Source organism: Hermetia illucens, chromosome 2, assembly GCF_905115235.1.
Source record: "Hermetia illucens chromosome 2, iHerIll2.2.curated.20191125, whole genome shotgun sequence".
Taxonomy (NCBI): domain Eukaryota; kingdom Metazoa; phylum Arthropoda; class Insecta; order Diptera; family Stratiomyidae; genus Hermetia; species Hermetia illucens.
The window spans coordinates 34,302,533-34,323,405 of NC_051850.1; the positions used below are offsets into that span (position 1 = coordinate 34,302,533).

Genomic DNA, 20,873 nt, shown 5'->3' on the forward strand with positions numbered 1-20,873 from the left:
AAATGATTAGTAAAAAATTCAAAACTAAATGTAAAAAGCTATCTTATATCACAGGTTCCAGAATTTTGGGATCGGAGCAGAATTTAGGAAATACTCGTATAGGAAGTACTGCTGAAAAGGTTCGCATGGAACGCTTCAGTATATAGTAAGGAGATAGAGGATTAGACTATTAGGGACCTGCTCATATCAAACATACCACTCAACGTAGCTTTTTGGATGTGAGTGAATCGGTACACGGTCTGTTGTGGCCTTTATTTGTTAAATTGTAGAATATCTTTAAGGAAATGCATAACTGGATGAACCATGGGATAGTTTGAGCCAGCAAAAACGATCGAGATGAGGAAGATCTAGCACGTCTGGATAGTGGAATCTTCATATATGCTATCGGCTGACTATTCTATTGGTCAGGATGTTCTTGAGGTAGCTCTGAGGCAACATTTAAAAAATTGTTTCAATCTTGGCTAAAATTAAGTTCACGTAAATTTTTTGTAAGAAACCAATGACTGGTCATTCTTATACTTTTTGATTTAGATTTGGGAATCTGAATTTTAGAATAGGAGGATTTTGTCGATCGCTTCATATTGTATATTTGTGAACGAATCATTATCTTAAAATATAGATTATAGAGCAAAGTATCTTACCTTAATTAAGTCGTGTATAAGTGATGCAATAAATAGATCATCTAATTTAATATCTTCATTTTCGATTATATCATAGAGACTGCCCTTGGCACAATAATCGGTGACTAGTAAAATTCTCATTGGCTCAACACATGCTCCTATAAAGCTATTCACATTATCGTGACGTAGTTCACGCAATAAGCGCATCTCCTTCATTATTTCACGTGAGATATCCTTTTTACGTGAAAATTTCAATTCCTTGATGCGAACAACCACACCGCGAAAACGTCCGGTCGTTGTAAACACTTGATTTGAACAGCGCGAACCGTATGATGCGGCACTGGCTAAGCTTAGCTGTAAAGAAAAGATACAAATGATTATTTATAAGATGTACATATATGTAAAGAACAATTATGGTTTAAATTTACTTATGTACGTTTGGCAAGGAAGGAAAAATTTCCGCGAATAATTGGAATTGGGGAAACACAAGCGAAATTCGTACCAAAAATTCGAAAGGAAAAAGGAACTACAAAGTGATGCATATGTACGTTGAAGGGCGAAAAAAGTGGGGAGTTTGTAATAAATGAAAAATCTTTGGGAAAGTTTTAAACCCCTACCTTTCCGTTACCATGCATCATTCAAGGATAACCACAGAGTTTCATGATTATCAGTTTGAGGAGGAAAATTTGGTGGGAGGTGGTATATGTGTGTAGGGATGGAGTACCATATGTAGGGTACACAGAGTCGAAAAAAACTGGAAGGATTTCGAATTAGCACAGTTGGCATGTAGAATTTTCTCCTTGCAGTTCAACACTCAAATCGTACACAAGAAGCTTCGTTTTTATGTTGAAAAATTGTGCATTTCCGTTGCTGACATGCAATTCAGAAGAAGAAACACGGAAGACATGGAATACTTGCTGCCGGAAGGAAATACGGAAATGGAAATAAAAAAAATCCTTTCCTCACAGAGTGAAACTCGTTTTATTCTTCGAATTAAAAATCAAGTAATTATAAAGTTCATACTTCCCTTTTCATTTCTCTAAATACTCCTTGGTTCTACACTATCCCTTTATTTTATAATAATGTAGCAGTCACTACTGATGAAAACTTAAGATTAACTTTGCAGTGATTTTGAGCAATTTGTCAGCCTTCTACGTTGCCTTATTTCTCGTTATAGAGGATATAATGCTTCAATATATTTTTCACAAGGACACTTCTAGTGCGTAATTAACAAACTTTTTTCGAAGACGAGGATAGAAGGATTCTTACCTGTCATTTATTCGGGGTAAAAGGTTCTTGTCGGTCATTATTACTTTGCAAATATTGCGAAACGGAGAATGATTCCAAGTAATGTGAAGATGTCATATTTACTTTCCTAAAGTTTGAAAAACTCTTGGGAGCCCTCGAAACAAATACTTAAACGAAAATTTGGGCTACTGGAAAGTATCTGAAGAAAAAAATATGAATAGATTTGCTGGAGAATACTTAGAATGCCTCACGAATGTCAAAAATGAAATGTCAAGAAGATGATACCTAATATACAAAATCCTTTAGTTTGAGGAGAGTTTTCTCGAATAAAAAAGGGGCTCATACCGAGCTGGGACTTACATACATTCAAAGTATTCCCTGGTTGTTATAAAAGGTCACTAAAAAGGAGAGAAAGAAGAGGGAAATTTGTGGGCTGGTAGTCTATAACTCTTGAAACTTTCATCTTACTGAAACGTCAAGTGACCACCGGATAGTGACTGAACTTACGGCTACGACCTTTGGCTTTCGGGGGGCTGATTTTGGCTGATGAGAAAACAGAAGACGAATTGGATATCGAATCGTAAAAAGACATTATGAAGGTGGAAGATGGTGGGTATACGGTTGTATTTAAAGTGGCTATCAAATAACTATACAGGAGTGGGTAAGCATATCAAAAGGAAGCTGATGTCACTGCGGCATTTGCACAAATGTTAGCGAGCCAAAACATTGGCGGATATTGTTTATAGTTGACGTGAATGAAGCAGTGTTGGGCGCGGTCCCAGTCGACGTTCGCGAGGAAGATGCGCAGAACGCAGAGATATGACAAGGACAGAGTTGCATGAACAGATGGTATGAGTCCTCGAATGATAATATAGCTTGAACGGCACTATATATCTCCAGTTTGGCTCTGCATTGCAGACTGATCTCATACTGAGTGATAATCTGCCTGATTACTTTGTCTCATGTGGGGAGTTAACTTCCATATTTAGAAGGGTAAACAATAAGAGATCATCCGGTATTATTCCGAAAGCGGGTAAAAACGATCCTTTTTCACCCTAAATCTTTCAGACCAATTTGCCTAACATCGTTCGTACTCAAAACAGTGGAGAAGGTCATAGACAACTATATTAGAACTAACGTTCTAAAGCGTAATCCCTTACATCACTGTCAGCACGCTTACCGGGCAGGACGGTCAACTGAAACTGCTCTGTATCAGCTGACAGGGTTACTACGGGATGCCATAGAAACAAAAGAAATTGCACTGTGCGCGTTTCTGGATATCGAAGGAGCATTCGGCAACACATCGCATACAGAGATACAAGATGCCCTGAGCCGCAAAGGAGTGGGAAACACCCTGGCATTCTGGATGGGCAAAAAGCTAGAAAGCAGGTAAATAGATGTACCGACAGGTACAAATTCTATTGTCATGAACACCACTCAAGACTGTCGACAGGGTGGGGTACTATCGCCGCTGATGTGGAGTATGGTAGTGGATGAACTCCTGGACGTGTTAACTAATACTGGAATACAAGTCCAGGGTTACGCAGATGACATTGTTTTAATCTGTAGGGGCAAATATGGAGATACCCTATCTGATAGAATCCAAACTGGACTAAGGGTTACTAGTGCCTGGTGCAGGAAGGTGGGACTGCGGATCAACCCAGCCAAGACCACCATAGTACCATTCACTAGGAGGCGTAAGCTTGATTACCTGAGAGCCATAAGATTACATGATATGGAGGTGAAACGAGAAACAGAGGTCAAATATTTGGGAATTACGCTAGACCAAAAATTACTCTGGAAGACAAATGTCGGAAACACTTGTCGGAAAGCCATGATGACTTGCAGATCCATAGCAGGAAAAAATGGGGTTGCAGTCCGAAGATACTACTTTGGATATATACTACAATAGTAAGGCCAATGATTACCTATGGGGCGGTAATCTAGACAGAAAGAACCGAACTCAGCACACAAGCCAGCGAATTACATAAGCTCCAAACGCTGGCTTGCGTGTGTATCAGTGGGGCAATGAGGACATACCCAACGGCGTCCCTGGAGGTCCTTCTGGGATTAACCCCTCTCCATCTGCACGTACAGATATAGGCAAATAGGTACAGATATAGATGGCCGGTAGTATGAGTAAGGCGGGGAGCTGCCTAAATCGAAGGAAGGTTGATATTCTTTCTATTCGATATTCCCGAATTACTGATACCAAAGGATAACATGACAACGAGGTTTCACTTCGATAAGAAGTTTGAAACACGTTGGAGTAACAAGGCAAACTGGGAGAGCGTGGCTGTGACATACTGCTTAAACCAGCAACTGATTACTTGGTACACTGACGAATCCCTCACAGCATAGGAAGCGGGTGCCGGTGTCATTGATCCAAGGAAAACGTACTTTGAGCCAACGGGCAAATACATTAGCATATTCCAGCCGGAAATATACGCTATAGACAGATTTGTCTCCTTTATACTCCAAAGGAACTATAGGGGGCAGAACACTGCTATTCGCACCGGTAGCCAAGCAGCGATCAAGGCACTTAGATCCAACCAGGTGAACTCTAAACTTGTATGGGAATGCCTTGAGAGACTGAATACACTAAGTTCGTCCAACAAGGTCTGGATACTCTGGGTTCCAGGCCATACTGGGTTGGAAGATAACGAAACATCGGACGAACTAGCCAAGTTGGGGCAGGGACGCTTTTACACGGGTCAGAACCCTCCTGTGGAATCGGAAACGGTTTCATGGCTATGAAGAAATGAAGAGGAACGGTTGAGGGAACTACACTGGGCGGGCCTACCAGGGATAGAGCAGTCCAGGGTGCTTATTGGGGGATACGAACCCATGCGCACAAAGGATTGCTTAAACCTCACCAAAAAGAACCTCCGAATCATAGTGTCATCACTGTCGGATTAACTATCACCTAGGGAAGCTAGGGATATCTATGGGCGCTGCCTGCAGGTTTTGTGCGGAGTGTGATGAAACCTCTATACACGTCCTGGGACAGTGTCCAGCACTTGTGCAAAATAGGTCGAGGCATCTGGGAGAACACTTAATACCAGATGCAATCTTGAAAGATTTGGAAATATTCATGTCTTTTAGACTCCACATCATCCGGTATGGATGGCATTCCCAACGTGGTCTTAAGGCATTTACCAGACATTACCATTCGTAATTATTGTATTTTGTTCGATAATTTATTGAACAATTCCTTCTTACCAGGATAATGAAAGAAAGCCCGAGTGTTCCCGATTTTAAAGAGAGAGAAGAATTCGTCTAGTCCTAAGAGCTACTGTCCAATCAGTTTGCTGCCTAACATCGGCAAGGTGTTTGAGGTTTTGGTGTGGAAAGTCTTGAACGAGCATATCAAGAGGAAGGAATTATTATCGAATGCGCAATTCGGATTTCGGTCTGGACATTCGACAATACATGCAATAACGAAGGTGACGTCTGATATTTGCTGGCGGATTAACAATAGTGAGTGCGTAGGCGCTTGCCTTATAGACATGGAGAAGGCCTTTGATACCGTCTGGTTGGATGGACTGATTTTCAGGCTCCTGAAGAACGAATTCCCCAGCCATCTTGTAGCGATGATGTGTGGTATGCTTTATGGCAAGCGCTTTGTCATCACGGACGGAAATCTCACTACTAGTAGAGAATTTCATGTTCTGGATGGATGCAAAGCAAAGGACAGTGACTGCGCAGTATTTTCCGCGAATTACTCAACTTGTTCGAGTTCAATAAATCTCCTAAAAGGTCGTTGGTTGTCTTTGCTGACGATCTGGTAGCCTACACGGCATAGAAGAAGGTAACTGAGGTGCAAGTTGAACTTCAGAAGATGTTCAATGATATTAAGTTCTTCACGAACAACTGGCGGATGAAAATCAATGCACAAAAGTGTGAAACGATTCTGTTTCTGTTTCGCAGGCATTCATGTCTTTTAGACTCCACATCTTAGACGGAAGGTTAAGATTATTTGCTATCTTACTTTGGTGAGACCGATGCTCACCTACGGGTGTCCTATCTGGTTTAATTTGAGTGCTAGCCAAATGGAGAAAATAAGGATTTTTGAAAGGAAATGTCTTGTGTGCTTGTACGGGGCTTAATAGGACTACTTCCTCAAACTATGAGCATTATGTAACTAATGAAGTGATGTATGCAGCTGCTGCTATGCCGAGAATCGAGACAATTATCATCAGATTGATTCGGAATCATATACTGCGATCTGTTTCCCATGGAGAGAACCCTTGGGTTTCGCAACCGCTCTATCCAAACGATGGATATTTCGAGAAAACTCTCACGATAGGCTTCATTCCTTCCGAAGCGTTCGTGTATCTTGACAGGAATGGTCTAGTTCTTAGTTCTGCCGGTGATCCGGTTGTGTATCATATACATAGGTGGGCCACGGACAAAAGGATAGAATATCCCCCGAACGTGACTGTGGAGGCTCCGGAATTGCAATGGAGATACTCCAGAGCGAAAGCAATTGATATTAAGCGGGATGAAAAAGAGAAATCCTGGTACTGATGGCTGCGGGATGCCGGTTAGCGGCGGCCGTGGTCAGTTCTGTCATTTGTTTCTTGGTGGAACTTTGTAAATATGTACATATTGAACGGGTGCTGCTTTTGTGTCCAGTTGTAAGTTATACATACATACCATATGTTATTATCTCTTTGTTAATATTGCAACTGTTATTATTAACTTTTCTTATTGTTATTATAAAAAAAAACATATATATATATATAAAGCGAAAAGCGAGTGTCCGGATGGCTCAAGTGGTTAGAGCGCTAGGCTGTCGTAGCGGAAGGTCGCGGTTCAAATCTCGCTGGGGGCAGAAGAATTTGTTATCGTGATTGGATGTCGGACACCAGTCGACTAAGCTGTGAATGAGTACCTGAGTCAAATCAGGGTAATAATCTCGGCCGAGCGCAATGCTGACCACATTGCCTCCCATAGTGTACTGTGGTGTACCGTTACGGTCTTGAATGAAGTGCTCTAACACACTTCAAGGCCTTGATCCAATATGGATTGTTGCGCCAACGATTATTATTATTAAAGCGAAAAGTAAATAGTTTCAATTACGATGGTATTGCGGTACAATTGGTTCCACATGTTTTCAATGGGATTGAGATCCGGTGATTGGGGAGGCGTGGCTAATACTTTAGGACACTTGTAAAGAAGCCATGCCCAGGTTGGATACGCTTTATATTTCGACTCGTTATCATAGTAAAGCTGGAACGATTCTAAGATGTCTAGTTTCTCAGCACTCTGGCGCAGATTTTCTTTTAAAATGTTGATGTAGTCATCGTTCCTTCAACAAACTGCAGTGCGCCTTCCCCTGATGCCGCGAAACAACCCCAAACCATGACATTTCCGCCACCATGCTTAATGTTGAAGCCAAGACGAAGTACCCTTGTCTAATTCAGTCCTGCGTCGCAGGTTAGTCTTATATCGATTGGTAATCTGCTTGCCTTCCATGTAGAAAGTTAATCTCCACATTCAAATGGGTAAACAACACTAAGAAATCATTCGGGATGACATTCTCAACGTGGTCCTCAGGTATCTACCCAAGATTGCCAGTCATAATTATGGTCTTCTGTTCAATAATTGAATAATTCCTTCTTTCCAGGACAGTGAAAGAAAGACTGGGTGTTCCTGAACTTAAAGAAAGGGAAGGATACAAATAGCCCTAAAAGCACCACCAACCTTTTTGTTGTCCAACATCAGCAAGGTGTTTGAGGTTTGTATTTGCCGGCAAATTACTCAACTTGCCTAACTACTCGAAGTTGGGCCAAAACAATGACCATCTGTGCAGGCTCATGAGGATCTTGGAAGCTCGGGCACTGCATGTGATCTCCTGGGGCTTCGAATACGGTTCCTGTGGACATTTCTTCTAGTAATCTTGCTGTATCTTACTAAGATCGGAAAACTACTTCATAACTTGGGATTGCTCGCTGAGGAAGTTCTAGATGACAAACAAAGATGTTCTATCTTTAAAAAGATCTAGATGTTGACTCGAAGACAAAGAGTGACACAGCAACAATTGGATGTTGCCATTTTGATTCCATCATTGCCAAAGTGCTTTAGCACCAAAATGTGGGAGTATGCACTCCCCCCGCCCCCCTCTTATGAGATAATACGAGGTTTTTGCTCATAAATAAATAATCGCTAGAATGGATGATCCTTTTGTCTTTGAGTACGGTATTTTGATTAAAGTTTTTAATGAGATACTGCAGGCAATAGTCCAGCAAACTTTCCCGTATTGCTTGCATTTTCTAAAAAGGATGAATTTAATGCAAAACGTAAATACATAGTTTGTCTAAAATTTACTGGAAAGTTATGAACATTATGCGACTGGTCTAAATTCTGCTTTATCCTGCGGTCCATCCTAATGAGCATAATGAAAATATATTGCGTACCTTGAATTATCCACGTTAACCGCATCGGCTCACCTAAACTAAATTGCATTTGGAAACTCATTTTGCATAACTGTGGCAATCAAACAGGACTAGAATGCCGAGAATATCCCTTTACGGATGGCCTGAAATAATCAGCAAAATGTTTTGAACATTTATTGCCCGCAGGACGTGAGCTATATTCTCGTATCTATGAGGCGTCTGGTAGCTCCTAGCAAATAACGTGCCACCATAGGAAGAGTTATTGCGAGTTATTACCGGTGATTTAAGAGTAGCATATTTGCAATGATTCTCCCACTCGAGAAATGCATCCTAGTAATGGGGAAAATCTATTGTGAAAGTGCCATGATGATTTCTGGGTAAATCGAATTTCACTCGTAATAGGTTTTGAAGTCGCATAGGGTGAACTGGATACAGCTTGCATTGGGGATGAATATTTCCATTACAGGCTGATAGCAACCATGAATTTCATGGAAATAGTGTTGCGTTCGAGCTGCTTTTAGGGAGGCACGAGAAAATTGAGTTCATAGGCTGTTCAGAGTGCATTGAAAAATGTGGAATAGAGGGTAGCGTAGTGTGGATTTATGTTGGAAGTTACATTTAGATACAGTTTTACGATCTATACAATATTTTTTGCGGCAATAGCTTTGAGGGTGTTCAGTATAATTTCATTTGTCACTCTAGGCCCAGATGGATTTTATAGTGGCTTTTCATTACTCCCCCAATTTTTTTTCATTATTGACGATGATATTGGTGATGTACCTCTATTAAGGCTTTTGATACATCATTAATTAAATTATTATTTTTCAATGTGCAGTGAATTTTTACGGTGAAAGCTTCATATATGCCAATTAGAGCAGGACTAATTTAAAAATACATTGTAAAGCGAAGTAGTAGTGAGTAAAGCGAAGTTTCTACCTTTTCAGGTTTCTATAGGATGCTATGATTAACGGTTGGTCAACAATATGTGCGTGGTATAGTCACAGGCAAATAAAGAAATACGGACAGGGGGCGATGCTCTTGTAATAACTCATTGGATGATGGTGAACCCTTTGATATTTCAGCACTGCAGTCTTATGTATATTTGCATTAGAGACGGGTGGGCGATATTGCATAATATTACAAAAGTGATATCACTATAAAGTGGGATATCACGCGCGATTCAAATATGACAACATCACCTAATATGTATTTTTTTATTTAATTTAACGGACAACAAACAGAGTAAACTCCAATTACTTTTTATTTTTTGTTGAGGATGCTGGCCGTCCTAAGTCCGCACCCACTTAGTGACGGACCGAACCACTTGGGGAGCAACTTACTCCGTCTTTTGTAGTTCCCAGACTCCTCTTTTTTGAGTTAAACACAAGTTTACAAAAAAAGCAAAAAGTTGACTGACGGTTTCGTCCAGGGCAGAGGCAACTCATCAGACGCTGCCTGTGAGGCACTTGTAAACTTGGGTTTAATTCAAAAAAGAGGAGTCCGGGAACTACAAAAGAGGGAGTAAGTTGCCCCCCAAGTGGTTCGGACCGTCAGTAAGTGGGTGCGGACTTAGGACTCCCAGCATTCTCAACAAAAAATATTATATACTTCGGCCTGGTGTAGGTCTAGAAAGCCTAGGGATCGGGGAATGGAAGTAATCTTCGAGCTCTGCGAAGGGCACGTTGAAAATGTCTGCGTTACGTATGTTATAAGACGCAGGGCGGCAGGTAATGTCGTTAGCGGCAGAGCAGTCCATCAGACCCGAGGAAAGTTTAAAAAATGTGCATAGATCCAGATAGGATCTACGGCGTTGTAGAAAGGGAAGATTAGTCCACACAAGGGAAGCTTTTCTTGAAGAGGAGGGAACGGGTGAATTTACGTTGGCAGGATCGGTTGGAAAGGTAAGAGGCAAGCCATAAAACAAGTGATATGGGAACGCTTAGAGCCGAGAGTTTGTATTGAAGTATCTTGTGATTTACAGTGACGAAGGCTTTAGCGAAATCAGTTTAAATGAATTTAGACGTTTGGCGAGAAAGTTGGTAAAGTCAAACAGGTTGGAGGCAATGGACCTACGCTTAACAAAGCCGTGTTGCTTTTTCACGATGTGCTGGCCAAAGTGGGCGGACAACCAGTCGCTGACATATCTTTCCAGGATTTTGGAACAGAAGGATAGGAGAGAAATGGGACGGTAATTCTCGGCAAGCATACGATCGCCACTTTTGTGTATGGGAATGATAAGAGCCTCTTTCCACAAGCCGGGAAAATGATTATCTTCGAGGCTTTTGTTGAAAATAAGAGATAGGGAAGAGAGATGGACTTACCAGTTTTGAGTAAAAAGACATTTGAAAGACCATCGTAGCCAGGTCTGACATAGGCATAAAGTTTGCTAATGAGGTCTTGACATGGAGAGGGATAAGAAGGGGAATGGTAGGCGATGCGGAGCAGGCACTATCGGGAAGAATTCGGAGGAAGGAGGGGAACATAGACTGAGGACAAGTAGCGGCAGAGTAAATCACAAGATAGTTGGGGGGAGTTAACTGAGGAGTCAAAGTGTTTAATGGACGGAGGGGATCACTGGGCAGGACAGCGGGAATTGTGAATGTGGGACCGGAAAGCTTTGAGGTTTCTGCGATTTAGTGAGTCTTCCAAACTGGTCAAATATTCGGTTCTGGAAATACATATTAAGAATTTGATCGAGGAACGTAGAGATTTGAAAAAAAATAAGCCAGCATAGGTTCTAGAAGACAGGAAGTTCTTTCTCACAGTGCATTTTTGACGTAGTTTTTGTGGACTTCAGTGGTGACCAGATGGGGTAAGAGCGTAAGCACTTAGGAGTAGAGGGGACGTAAGAAGGAAGAAGATCAGATAAAATGGTATCGAAGCTGTTGAGTGCTTGGTCAAACGTAAATGGAGAGAGGAGGGGAACCCAGTTGATTGCCGCTAGGGCTGAGTTCAGACCTTCGAAGTTTGCCTTACGAAAGTTTCACTTGGTAAACTTGCGAGCGGCAGAAGTGTGGAGTCGAGATATTTGAGCATCGAACTCGAGAGCAGGATGATGGACCTTAGGGGCAACGTAAGAGGCAATTAAGGGGTTGGGAAAGGCAACACATAGGAAGGTTAGAGAGGACAAGGTTAAGAGTTCGATCTAAGTGGTTTCTAGAAAGGTTAAATTGGAGGGCGCCGCAGGTGTACATGAAAGTGGATAGAGGAGGGGAGGGGTGGGTGGAGTTACTAGGGAGAGAGAGAAGGCCAGGAGTAATGAGCCAAAAGAGCATGGGAAGATTAAAGTCACCACCGGGGATGAAAGGAAATGAGGGAAACAAAATGATTAGGACCTTTGATAATCTGTCGAAGAAATCCTCGTACAGAGAAGGCGGATTGAGGCAGGCAAAATATATACACGATATGATAAACGGGCACAGGTTTGGCGGAATCACTCGTATGGTAACAGAATCGTAGGTGGAGGAGGAGGAGTAAAGATGATTTCGGCACGGAAAGGGGACTTAACAGCTATAAGGGCACCTCCGCCGGTTGTCTTGCCAAGCGCAGCGCAGTCTCTGTCACAGCGAAAGAGAGAGTAACCTTCGAGGAGCTCGGAATCTAAAATCCCGTCATACAGCCAGGTTCCAGAAATACAGATGATGCTGGTGCTCGATGAAGCAGCAGCTTGAGGGAGCAGAATTGACGGTGATTTTGAAACAGCATGTTGAATCGACGCTATAGTCGCCGTGTGTTTATGCCACCGAATATGGAGGCGCAGATTCTTGACTTTACGTAATTAATTTGTAATGTTGCAGTTTGAAACGAATGTCGAACGAATAGAAAGAGCATAGTCAACCCGAAGGTTAATAAATGGCGTCTTTTTCACATAGAAATGACATAACGTCCTTAAGATAGATCGACGGAGCGCTCTTCGAATAATGTGATATTCCAAAGTAGGGGAGACTCGATTGAGGATGCGAGCCATCGTAGATTTTTTCTCGAACGCGGCAATCGGGTCCTGGTCAAGTCGTTTTTTTTTATTTTTCCCATTCGATTCGCCACACATTCCCGGACTTGACTAGCAAAAAGCATGCAAGGACTTGTCGCCAGAACACTTTAGTAGAACCGCATTTAGGCGCTGGAAGACCTTATTATTCTTAGGTTTTTTGATACCTTTGCCTTCGTGGTTGACAAACAGTTATTGTGATGTATGGGATTGGATAAGATGTTTACGCAGACGCCATTCATCGTTACATACAATTCTAACAGGGGCGCTCCTTGGATAAATTTCGATTTTACAAATGGCTAGTTTCGCGCTAGTAACACGCTATAGGGTTAGGGCATTTTCGATTCGCCCTTCAAAGTTGAATTTCAAACAATGCTACTTAAATTGATTTTACTCTCTTTCTTTATCGTTTATGGAGTCGTACTCCTCAAGGTAAGAACTTTATACTGTATGTGCGGAATTAGTCTTAGTATTCCCATAAAATATATAATAACATCCCCAAGCGTTTTCAAGGGTTTTCAATTATCAGAAAGGGAAGCAGGCTGATAGTGTATAAAGCTTCGTTTCATAGTAAATCTTTCTCAAACGAAGAAAGTAAAATTAAAAATAGAATCTAGTTCCACGAATATTTAAAAAACTAACCTTACTTGGCGACGATACAATATCGTTCCCAAAGTATCCTTTTATCTCACTTGCATCTATCTTCCATAGTAAGCCTTCGATTTCCAGTTCGATCTTCCACTTTCGATAGATGCTCATCGCTATGACACCAGCACAAAACAGCACTACGGCTAATACGCCAGCTGCAACCATAGATGTTATATGACGATCATCCTTTTCGCAAAGTTCATTCATGAACCCGCACATTGGCTCGTCGAAGGGCCGTTCCGCGCCAGGCCACTCAACTCGTATCGATCCACTTTTCAATTTGTATTCCTGTGAGGGAGTGATGAAAGGATAAAAAGGTTGTTTTAGGTGGTGGTAAATGGGGAAGGATGAAAGGAAAGGAAGGGTGTGGAAAGAAGGATGATGAAAGAAGAAAAAAATATTGGTTAGCGAAGTTGTTGAATATTTTTAACTTAATATTCAAAAAATTATATTTTGCAAGAAATGTTACTAAATAAATCTAAAAAAATATATCGCAAAATCAAAATTAAAGTGAAATTTATAAAAACTGTCTTATGGAGTTGTCATTGGGTCTGATGCCACATCTCCACAATAAGGAAAATAGAGAATAAGGAACAAGTTACGACCTTCCAGAGAAATTAATCCTGCTCCTAAAATCGGCGATCACGGGCACAATAGCTCTAGTGCGGGTTTAGAATATGCTAACTGACCTATTCGTGATGTCGAGAATTATCTTTCGGAGTGCACTCTTTGGTGCTGAGCGGACAACGTATCGACAGAGTTCATTGCAGCACCGTGTGGATACCACAGGGCTCATTACTAGGTTCCTTACCGTGGAATCTAGGTATAATGTAGTGCTCGGGGTCATTGTTGCGAAACATCCGGAGGAAGCGAAGCTTCACACAAATTAAATCGTGAGAGCGACGCATAGGAAGAGGTTTTATGAAAACATAGAATTTATCAACAAAGATGCTCAGGGGTTTTGTAGGGTTTTCAGGACAGCATCAGATCAGGCGTTCATTGTAGTATGCATGATTCCAATCGACTTAACAGTCGGATGTACTGCTGGAAACAATTGAAATCATCAATCAAGAAGCGAAGAACCAAAGCGTACGGTTAGCACAAGGCCCTGTAATCTCTAGTAGAGAAAGCCCCTGATTGAGAACACTAAATTTAACAGAACCACGGAAAAACTTCCACTAGCATATCGACATGCAGCACATCACGAAGACAGTTGCGACATCTAATTGGATTAGATGATTTCCCCAATTCTCCAAACCAACTGGTTCTCCAGGTTGGGGGTTCAGTAGGGCTGAGAACACTACACGGAAAACCACAGTTACGAAGCCACAACAGGAGCCACGGGCAGGATGGATTTCAAAACGACCAACCCGGCAACAACACGCGCAGAGACTTATCACGAACCCCGTCGAGCAGAGAAGCTACTTCACAGATGGAAAAAGGAAGCCTGGGAGAATCAACAGGTCTGTCAACTAGAAAAGTACAAGGAGCAACCATACCAGGCGCGCAAGTTTTACCAACAAGTAAGCAGGAAGAAGCCTTACACACCTTAATGTTCATCCTGCCTAGACAAAGAGGGAAATCTGATTGGGTATTTTGATGCTCAACAACATCGGTGAGTTGGAGGTCCCGTCAACCGAAGACGACGGACAAATGCTGCCAACACCAAGCATAGAAGAAACAGACCTTGCAATTCATCGGCTTGACAACCCTAAGTCACAGGAGCCGATGGAATGACAGCCGAATTGGTTAAATATGGATGCGACCAGTTACACCAAGTGGTTCATCAACTGATGCTTAAAGTATGGGGCAGCGAATCAATGTCTGACGATTGGCCACGGGACATTATCTGCCCTATACATAAAAAGGGGAATATCACACAGTGCAGCAATTATAGAGGTATCACGTTGCTGAGTTCCATCTATAAGATATTTTGCGCTATATTGCTAGGCCGGATACCCCCATACGCTGAGAATATCATTGACCCATACTACAGAGGCCTCACTCCAGGCAAATCAGCAGCAGATCAGATTTTCTCTCTGCGGCAAGCGAAGGAAAAACTATTGGAATATTCTCATCAGTTGCACCATCTTTTCATCGACTTTAAAGCCACCTATGACAGTATAGCCAGGGTAAAAGTGTACACGGCCATGAAAGAATTCGGTATCCCAACGAAATTGATAAGACTGACTAGGCTGACTCTGACCAATGTGCGAGGCCAGATAAAAGCAGCAGGACCACTCTCGAGACCATTCAACAACGGTCTAAGACAAGGGGATGCCTATCATGCGTCCTCTTTAACCTGGCCCTGGAGAAAGAGATTCATAATGCCGATGTAAATGCAAGAGGTACGATCCTGTTCAAGCCCACCCAACTATTGGCTTACGCTGACGATATTGGTATCGAGATGTACAATCTACCTTCATCCAGATCGAGCAAGCGGCGCGAGATCTTGGGCTGCACCTTATTGAAGGCAAGACGAAGTACATGATGGCAACAACAGCGCGAAAACCAAAACCGAAAGAACAAAGAACATCGAATCGCACTGGTCAAACGAAAACAATGAGGATAGGAGACTGCAACTTTGAGACCGTTGATAATTTCTCCTATCTAGGGTCGAAAATCACAACCAATAACACCTATGACGATGAAATTCGCGCACGGTTGTTGGCAGCCAACAGAGCCTATTTCTATTTTCTAACTATTTCGATCGAAACGTCTCACCATAGGGTCAAGCTTTTACTGCAAAAGGCAATGATCTTGCCAGTCCTCATGTATTCTTCGGAGACTTGGCTTCTTAGTAAAAAAAAACTGCGAACTTTTGGCCGCGTTCGAGAGAAGAATCCTCCGAAAAATGTTTGGCCCCTTACATGAGGATGAACAATTTCGTAACCTACATAACGACGAAATCTATGAGCGATATCATGACCCTCTGGTTGTGGATAAAATCCGGCTCAATTGGTTACGGTGGGCGGCTCACTTAATCCGTATGGATGATGATAATCCAGCCCGGAAAATCTATAAGGGCAATATCTATTGTAGAAAAAGAAGACGAGGCAGACCCTGCCTAAGATGGAACGATGGCGTAGGTCAGGACGCCAGACAGCTTTTAGGGATATCGAATTGGTGGACCTCGGCGCAAAACCGGGATGTCTGAAATTCCTTATTAAGGCGGGCCTAAACCGGACGACGATGATGATGACAACCCCACGCTGGAGCTTGCAGAAGCTCACCTTATGAGGCCCACATCGTGAAGCAATATGTAAATGGTGGTCTCGAGGGGTAAAGTCAGAGAGACGGGAATGGTTTTTAGTGGGTGACAGCCCCACGTGCGTGTGATCTACCTCGGGCTGAAGCGGACATGTTTTTTTAAAATGTTAATGCCAGCATGCGAAACAGTATCGCCGCTCACTCAAATAGCTGCAAGGCGGCATTCATTGTCTGCAACAAGTGCTCAGTATTCGAAACCATAAAGGAACACAGAGCAAACGACATAGTGAAAGATATTGGATTGAACGTATTTTCTGACACAGCGAACGCCAGTTGCGGCACACCGTTCCATGCAGGGCCAGTGTTTATGAGGTGTAGGAGGCAAAGCGTTTAAGCGCTCAGACGGTAGTCTCCGATGTACTCCGATGCAGCCCGTGCTTCATGGCGTAACTCATCATTGACAGAAAGTATCGATCTGAGTCCCTCAAAATTCTTGGTTTTGGGCAAATCACTGATAATGATGGTTTGTCCCGATCTCATAAGAGTTGGAAGTCAGAAACTTATTTTTTTAGATTCAGTTACAAACCGTGTTGCATGAGGTGGTCAGTATAAATTCGAGGCGAGCTACTTGAAGGCAGCTTTTGTTTGAGAGATTAAGAACGCATTATCTGTTTGGAGCAATGGATAGGACACTAATCACTGGTTGCACAACGTCCGTGACAAGAAGGAAAAAGAGTAGCAAGAGGATGCTTTTTTAGAGAACACTCATGGAGAGATATGGGTTCTGAAGTACCGGCACAGCGAGCTCTGCTCTTTGCATTGTAGTGGAGCAGTTTAGCACAACGGATTGACTCCTTTGGTACTAACTGAATGTGGCTTTCGGTAATTACTTCCAGATCATTACAAAGTACTTAACATTCAAACTATAAGTTCTTTTTTTCGGTCCCTCCTTTCTTTTCGATTCACTTGAATTAGGAAGGTATCGCTTTAAAGTAAATGACTTGCCTAGATTAGCCAGGTTTGAGAATTAATACGTTGACCGATGCTGAGCTGGTGTGAATTTCTGGGTGGGTATCCTTCCTTCAATTTCGACATGGAGAAGTTGGTCCATGACTTTATTAAAAATCGAGCGTCAAAGCAGTAGATTTCAGTTAAGGAGGGGCGAAAAATCTTTTGTTTGGATCACGGTTGAGCTGACTCCTTCAACAATCAAAAATTGAAAATTCGGAACCGGCAAATTAACATTTTATTACGAAACAATCGATTCTGCGTAGTTTTCCAAACATGTTGAAAATAATCTGCCAAATTTGCTTCCGCAATGTTGGACAAATAAATGGGGTCTGTGACGGATCATTGACCTTTGCTCAAGCGAGCAGTAGCACACATTTTTTATTTCGTCTGCTTCTTCAAATTACTGCCATAAACTTAAAACATTTAAAGTTTATGATCTGTTGATATAAATATAAAAATAAAACGAGATCAGCAAGTTGAGTTGTATAACTCTCCATCTTTTGCGATCCTATCTCGTTATTTATAAACATCCCCAAGCAGAACGAAAGATATTTCTATTATTTGTGATTTGACTCATTCCCAAATAAAAAGAATTGTATCTTCTTCGCGCTGCCAACTTTTAAATTTGTTTATAATTTCCTCAACGATTGTGGTTTTTGATGTTTACCTCTGGAATTTGGTTAAGATTTTGTTTTCGAATCTTTCCCAGGGATGTGGTAAAATTAGAAAGTTTTAACACGCCGCCAAAACATACGGAAGGTTAGTTTATAATAAATATAATAAAATGTTGAAAACAGACATTAAAGACATTTGGACGTTTCTGTCTCGGAAAAACTATGAATCTTCGATGCACGTAAGTGTAGGGAAAATCACTAGAATTTGACTTGTCTTTTCACTGGCATTCAGATGGTCGGTTAGCGTCCAAATAAAAAAGATTTCTGCTTCACGTGTCAGCCCGAATTGAATTATTTCCAATGGAATTAGAAAATATAATCAGATTAGATACAGCATGCGAATGAATTGAAATAGTGCACAAATAGTGGTCGACCAGCCGGACCCAGCATGCTAGGGTGTGAGATCATTCACACATCGTAAGGTGGTAATTTTCAATTTTCCGCGGGGTGTAGCCCTGCCGTGCTATTCCAGCCTCTGAGGCAGATAATTGGAAATCAAATACATAACCGTGATGCATATTAATATTTTGCATGCCATCATGAAAATTATCTGAAAACTGGAACTGGAAAACGTGTTAATTCAGGGTACCTCCAAGAGATTCGCAAAATTAACGAAATAAAAAAATTTAAACAAAATTCAACTCCAAAAACATCTACAAAATAAAGGAATATAAATAAAACAGAACAAAAATAAGTAAACAACGACGACTCACTCACTGGAAAATCGTCTCCCTGTTGAAAATATGCAACAGGTACCATTTGCATATTACAACTGAAATTTTCTCGTGATGGTTTCAACGCAAGCACCGAAAAGTTTCCTTCCGAGTCGCCATTCTCATCGATTTTAATTGTTGCGCCCGTAACACCTGTAAAGAGTCAAATGAAAGCAGAGAAATTAGGAAAGTTTTGCCGAAAACAAGGGGTTGATGGTCTTGAGAATTTGCTGAAAGTGGTGCTAATTAACAAAGAAACAGAAATGACTGAATTAAATTTGGATAATTTGTTCGTGTTCCTGATTCAAAAAATTCTGTCTTGTACTGAAATGCCAACTTGAGGGGGGTCCTATTGTGTATCTTCTGCAATAAGTTAATTCCAGTCTATTTTAACAAGCGAGCAAATGTAATTTAATTATGCGATGCTATGGGAGAGGAGGGATTTGAGCTCTCCTAGATATTCCCTTCGGGGCAATTCCTTGATGTATATTCATGTAACTCCTTTGTCTACATATATAAGGGCGCGGGTGGCGAAATTTTGAATTTAATTTAGAAAAGATGTGTTCTAAACTGCTTGCAATTAATGAAGCGCTGAGGATTGATGGTACTTTAGGCAGGAAGCATAACTTCAGGCATTGTCGGATAAGCTTCTCCTTTATCCACGCTTTATTATATTACAAGAAGTACATAGCTCAATAATTTGGGGGTACACTTGCTTACATGATTTCCACCCCTAGAATGCATACCATTTATAGAACAAGTAAAAGTTTCAGCATTTTATTTTTATTGGCCCACAGCCGTCACAAACTGAATTACATAACCAACGGTGGAGTAGCCTGTAGCAGTTCAATACTGCACTGAGAGCTTCCAAAATATGAATATGGAAGTGGGAAGCAGAGACTTCAAATTCATCTACGACTTTGAACAATCAAGTCAGGACAGGGGGCGGATTTTGGAGCCCTCGTCAGATCCATATCCGGCCACGAAAAATCTGCACTTAGAGGCTAGGAGAAACTGGAAACCATACAACGGTCGGTTTGTCCGTAAAACTGTTGCATAAATCTTCTAGAAAACACCAAAGGACTGCAGGAGGGGACTAAAGGCTAAATTTTGCAGGTCCCTATATTATTTTTCGCCTTTACTGGCAAAAGGGGAGGAAAGGAAAGCTAGTAGTGTGAACGCAATCGCATTAATATTGGTATAGAAGAATAATATTGGTATTATAGAAAAGGATTCATGCGCTTCGGGCATCATGAAATTGGGGTGGCTTCCAGGTCACAGTTCACAGTCGTAGTCAGTTGGAGACGGACACTGGAGGAAGTCGGCCACGACCAAACTCCAGTCCTAATCAACAAAGATCCAAACATCGGAAAAAACCCTAGCTAAAAGCTGAACTAAGAATTATACTCTTAACGACCGCAGCTTTTAATAATTTCTCTTTCCAGACATCAACTTTTAGCAATAAAACCTAAAAGCAACAGAATGACCGAAGCGCCCAGCGGCTCCAAACGCCGCAAGACAAGCCTCGTCCAACGAAGCCCTGAAAGATGACATGGAGCTGGAGTCCACCGTGCCATCCGATGAAGACTCGTCACGCGCCGACGCTCGTCAACGATCGAGATCCAGGACTTCGTCCATGTTAAGAAAGAGAAGCGCGCGTACAAACTCCGCGCGAAAGAAATGGAAGTGGAGTCCTTCCACACCATCATCCGTGATCTGCAGCAGCAGATCAACTCGCTGAGAGCAGCGAGAACTCCCAACGTAACCCTATCTGGAACTCCTACCCAGAAAAATGCAACCACCCCGAACTCATCCATCAACGCAGCCCACCCGATGCCAACAAACATCAAAACCGCCCCATCCAGCAGCAGCGCAGTCCGCCCAACAACAGCCAGCCGCAATACCACCCCATACACCAACAGCGCAGCAACCACCACCAAAGCTAAGGTTAGCAAAATCCCCCCACTTGGGATAATAGGCCCCCCCCAGTGACTTCTCGTTTACAAAAAAAAAACGCTCCAAAAATCCCCACAATTTCTTAATCAAGAAATCCGGCCCTAAAGCCGACCAAATCCTCGTTAAAACTAAAGAAGAACCAAAGCTAAGGTTAGCAAAATCCCCCCACTTGGGATAATAGGCCCCCCCAGTGACTTCTCGTTTACAAAAAAAAAAACGCTCCAAAAATCCCCACAATTTCTTAATCAAGAAATCCGGCCCTAAAGCCGACCAAATCCTCGTTAAAACTAAAGAAGAATTTAACTCTACGAAAAAAACTTCTGGCCGAGAGCAAGACCAAGTTTTATATTTATACACTCCCCAGCGAGAAAACGACCAGCCTCATTATCCGAGGCCTTGACCGC

At 42.0% G+C, this 20,873-nt stretch overlaps 1 protein-coding gene across 1 annotated transcript in view; it reads right to left on the reverse strand.

Moving 5' to 3' along the window:
* Window positions 1-20,873, reverse strand: part of LOC119648011 (receptor-type guanylate cyclase Gyc76C-like) — a 405,069-nt gene that overhangs the window by 33,196 nt on the left and 351,000 nt on the right. The window contains exons 10-12 of the mRNA XM_038049411.1: window positions 18,518-18,666; window positions 12,900-13,193; window positions 642-974 (exon numbers count right to left, since the gene is read on the reverse strand). Of these exons, the coding sequence (XP_037905339.1) occupies window positions 642-974; window positions 12,900-13,193; window positions 18,518-18,666 (776 nt within the window). The remainder of the gene's footprint in view (window positions 1-641; window positions 975-12,899; window positions 13,194-18,517; window positions 18,667-20,873) is intronic.